At 52.0% G+C, this 4,978-nt stretch overlaps 1 protein-coding gene across 1 annotated transcript; it reads right to left on the reverse strand.

The window, feature by feature from the left end:
* Window positions 1-356: 356 nt before the first annotated feature.
* On the reverse strand, window positions 357-4,279 carry LOC103724205 (probable inactive receptor kinase At2g26730). The gene is made up of 2 exons (XM_039120025.1): window positions 2,341-4,279; window positions 357-1,222 (listed from the first exon to the last, which is right to left on the reverse strand). Exons 1-2 carry the CDS (start codon window positions 3,638-3,640, stop codon window positions 579-581), a joined length of 1,944 nt encoding a protein of 647 aa, XP_038975953.1. The 5' UTR covers window positions 3,641-4,279; the 3' UTR covers window positions 357-578.
* Between the last annotated feature and the right edge of the window lie 699 nt (window positions 4,280-4,978).

The following is a 4,978-nucleotide window of genomic DNA, read 5'->3' on the forward strand; positions in this document are numbered from 1 at the left end:
TGAAATTCAGCTTCTAATAGCGACGACACTTGAAATTAGCTTCTATTACATTCCATATTAATTTCACAACCTATATCAAATGATAGCAACGCAATGGTTCTCTGTTCTTCTTGTCTTCACCATTAATGTAAAAAGAGGCGACAAAAAAGAGAGAGAGAGAGAGAGAGAGAGAGAGAGAGAGAGAAGGGGATGAGACTCTCCACAATATGCCAAGAAAGGAGAAAAAAATTATCTGGCAAGGAAAGTTTTGAGTGAAAGGGGGGGATGAATTGAGATTATTAAATAATACAACTAGAAGCGGTCAACCTGACAAACCAGTTCTGCCTCCCACAAGCCATCGAATTGAATCCCATCCATCAACACCCGGCAACAAATTAAATTGGACTAATTAAAAAGAAATCACCAGCAAGTTTAAAATATATATAAAAAAAACTAATTTTTGTACACACACAGAGGGAGAAAGAGTAAAGAAAATGCACGATTTTCCTATCTTCTGTATGTTGCTGTCAACGTCCCCCTTGCGGGGAGGGAAGGATTGGTTGCCATCCCATCGTGGAACGAATCAAGAGAATAATCAATCATGGGGTGGTGGTGGCGGGCGGGGTGGAGGCACCCTTGGAGCGGTCGTCGGAGGATCCGCGGAGGGCGTCGTCTCCCTCCGTCCGGTTGAGGAGGTCCTCCATCATGCGGATGACCACAGGCATGACGGGGCGGGCGTCGGGGACGTCGGCGACGCAGGCCATGGCGATCTGGAGCAGCTGCACCATCTCCTCCTCGATGTTAGGGTAACGCATCAGCTCCACGTCGAACACCTCCGCCGTCCACTCCTCCCTCACCACCGACCGCACCCACAGCGGCAGATCGATCCCATCCTCCCCGAGCGCCGCCTGGTTCGGCGCCTTCCCCGTCAACAATTCCAGCAGCAACACGCCGAAGCTGTACACGTCCGACTCGAAGGTGGGCCGGCGCGTCTGCACGACCTCGGGGGCCCGGTAGCCGGGGGCGCGGTTGGGCGCGGCGGAGGAGCCGAACAGCGGGTGGAGGCCGTAGTCGGCGAGCGCCGCCGACTCCGGCTCCTGCCGGAGGAGCACGTTCGAGGCCTTGACGTTGCCATGGACCAGCCGCGCCGCCGTGTGCAGGTGGACCAGCCCGCGACCGGCCGCCAGGGCCACGCGAATCCGGCTGTCCCAGTCCAGAGGAGTTCGCCCCGATCCCCGGCTCCCTGTTTATCGTTCATCTCGGTCAAAATTGAGCTCGAATGAATAGTTTAAAAACGATTTTTCTCTTTCTCATGATCCTGATAGTCAAATCACAACCATTATTACTGTAACATGAATACGGATCAAATTGTTGATATACTAATATATCTATCGTAGTAAACAATCAAGATTTGGAATTCAAAATTTTTTCATGGCCAGCCAGCCATAGGCCGTCGCCATGTGGTCCTTGCTGCAGTGGAAAGCCAACCAACACTTCCTAAATAGAATTTTTCTTGCAGCTCTAAGGTGAAAAGATCCTGGATGTGGCCTGTGACACCAGAGGGAACTTTGACTTGTTTGAAGAAAGTTATAGAAAATAGAGTCCAGCATTTAAATTGTCCCTCGCATAATCTAGGTTTGGCGAGCCTGAGAACGACAGATGCGCCACGTTGGCATACAAACGAGTCCGGTCGCGTCGTCCCCATACGCAAGAACTCCGCCTCCCGAGCCACCTCACCGACAGCTGCACCAACTAACCGAGCCATCTACGATCCATCTCATAACGTGGGGCACAGATTAATGTGGGGCCCACCTGTGCCCCTCAACAGCAGCGGCTACCACGAGATCGTAATTTTCCGTACGAATGGACAAGAACGGGACAAATATTTTTTACTGTGAGGCAATTGGCAATAACAACAATTTTCACGGCAAAACGGATATCGGCCGTTATTACCAGCCATGAAAACGAAATCTAACGGCAGCAACCTTAAAATGTTATAACGGCAGTTATGGAGCTACAGCGGCCGTCATTCGGGTCCTCACGGGGCATGCTCACGAGCTGGAGCCTTGTACCGTATCTCCCAAGCCTCGCTGGTAGCCACCACCAACCACCGTACACTTCTTTTATTTTTTTCTCAAAACAAGAATGCCCTCCAACTCCACCAAAATAACATGGGTAACCTTTTTCCCATGTACAAGAAAAACAAAGTGGCTAAGAAATTTCATTTTATCTCCGCTCCGTTGGATGAATTTGAACCGAAATAATAATAATGATTATCTTTAATTAGTTTTATTTTTTTAGAGAGAGAAATTAATAGATAGTAAAAGTCAAAAATGGGGAGAGGGGATAGAGTTCGCTGACCGTGAAGGAGGGAGGAGAGGCTGCCGGCGGGAAGGTAGTCGAGGACGAGGAGCTTCTCGTCCTTGGAATAATAGTAGGCTCGAAGCGGTAATAAATTGGGGTTGTCCACCGTGCCCAGGGTTTCCATGTGGAGCTCGAACTCCCGCTTGGTGGCGACCACGTCCTTGAGTCGCTTCACCACCACCGTCGTCCCCTCCTCCAGGACCGCCTTGTACGACGTCCCCACGCTCCCCTTCCCCAGCACCTCTGCGGACGCCCGCAGCAAATCCTCCAGGTCGAAGCTGTAAATCCCGCCCCTCCCCACGAACACCAGCCGGTTCCTCTCCCCCTCCGCCGCCCCTCCCGCTCCCCCAATCTCCTCCTTAGACGACGAGGTCGTCCCCGTCTCCCCCGACCTCCCACCCGCCGCCGCTCCGAGCCCCTTCGCCGCCTTCTTCCTCCGCCGCCGCCGCTCCCTCCGCCGGAACGCCCAGCAGATCAGCAGCAGCAGAAGCACTAGCAGGAGCAGTGCGCCACCGGCCGCCGCGATCGCGATGATCGCCGCCGTGGACAGCTTCTTGGACGATTTCGATCCCCCTGCCGGGTTTCCTGCGGGAGATGGAGCGGGGGAGGGGAAGAACGGAGTGCACGGCGGGAGGGGAGCGCCGCAGAGGTTTAGGTTTCCAGCGAAGGAGGACTCCGGGAAACGATCGAGGGTCGGGGGGATGGATCCGTTGAGGTTGTTGTTAGACACGTTGAAGTCGACGAGGGAGTCGATGCTGATGCTGGGCAGGCTCCCGGACAGGCGGTTGCGCTCGAGGAAGAGGCCGGTGAGGTGTGTGAGGTTGTTGATGGAAAAGGGGATCTCGCCGGTAAGGTTGTTGCCGGAGAGGTCCAGGCGGCCGAGGCGGTCCAGCCTAGACGCGGCCGCCGTGATCCCGCCGGAGAACTGGTTGTCCTGAAGGTAGAGGCTCCGGAGGAGGGTGAGATTGCCGAGATCGTCGGGGATGGGGCCGGAGAGGCGGTTGGCGCGGAGGGAGAGGACGCGGAGGGAGGTGAGGCGTCCGAGGGTGCCGGCAGGGATGGGCCCCACCAGGCCGACGCCTGGGAGGCGGAGCGCCACCACCGACGTGTTGCCGGCGTCGCAGGTGACGCCGACCCAGCCGCAGGCGGAGGAGTTGGCGTTCCACTGGACGCGCGGCTCATGGGGGACCCGCGAGATGAAGGCCAGAAGCGCCGCCCTGTCCTGCGTCGGCTCCGCCCTCACCACTCCGCTTATGGCGACGAATAATGCCAGCGAGAAGAGAATGGGAAGCCCCATTGGGAGCGCGAGAGCAAGGAGGAGGCCACACGCGAGAGAAGAGCTCAATGCTGAGCCAGAAAGGGCGGCTTTTTGCGGCCAATTTGGGGGAAGAGGGCGATTTGGGGAAAGGCTAGCAGTACCATCAGGAGAGAAGGTCAGGAAGGGAGAGAAGAGAAGAAGTTTGAAGAGGTGAGAGGAGAGGGCGTCACGAGGGAAGGAGATGGCAAAAAGAGAACAGAGCCGTGCTTTTGTTGTTGGGGAGAGAGGAGCGAGGGGAAATGGAACGCTTCGATTCGCGGGAATCGCTTCGATTGTTACATTGACCGCGAGTGCATGGAACGAAGCACAGTGGCCAAGCTGCTGCCGTGCGCTGCCGCTCCGCTTGGAGTCTATCAATACATGGTTGTGATCAAGGAAGTTGGTATGTAAATGTTTGCCGTTGCCTCGGTGTACCCCCGGTGATCCGCTATGATATGTGAATGGATAAAGCTAATTTAAAATTGAACATGGTTACGAGTTGCAATTTACACCGGTCCAAATCCTTCACAAATCCAAACGCTCTTTTAATTTTTTTTTGTTTAAGATATCTTTAATTTTCTTAAAAATTAATATTTCTATTTATTGTTTGTATTATAATTGATCATTGGATTTGTTACTTTCTACCTTGAAGCCTTAGTTTGTTTAATATTATATGAGTTATTGATGTTTAATATTATGTTCATTTTGTTTGTCTAATTTGTGTGATTCTACATGGTATACCACCTTCAGATCCATTCCACTGGCATCCCTAAACTTGAGGCTAAAATTGATTCTTTCGGAGGCTTGACGTTGCCCGGTCTCCCTTACCATGCAGTGGATGTTATTTTATAAAATAATCTGAGAACGTTTGGCGTTTTGATTTTATATGATTAAAATGCATGGCAGCTATATAATTTGGTGAGTGTTATATAGATAGTTCTGGCATGATGGACTGACCCGGTTTGGTAGAGCCATCATGCTTCCACGTGGAAGCAATCATTAATTCATCGCCCAAAACCTCTGACGGCCAAGGATTGCGTTTCTACAAATTTGTTCCACTGCCTCATTGTGGAGCTTTTACTAAGTCACCCAATTCAAAATGCACTCCATATGGTTTTGTTGGCACTAATTTTGTCCTGTATTTTCTCTTCTACAAGAATGCAATTTTTGTAGCAATCACCGAACAATAAATTTCTAATCAGACAGCTATACTCTGTAATGGTACATGAGGCTAATTACAACTGTTGCTACTAGAATCTGAGTTCAATCTCTGCCTGAGGTGCGCTGAGCTGAAACCGAAGTGTACTAAGATTGGCTAGATCCGAGGTGCTTTGAGGT

The sequence above is a fragment of the Phoenix dactylifera genome, unplaced genomic scaffold, assembly GCF_009389715.1.
Source record: "Phoenix dactylifera cultivar Barhee BC4 unplaced genomic scaffold, palm_55x_up_171113_PBpolish2nd_filt_p 000694F, whole genome shotgun sequence".
Lineage (NCBI taxonomy): Eukaryota > Viridiplantae > Streptophyta > Magnoliopsida > Arecales > Arecaceae > Phoenix > Phoenix dactylifera.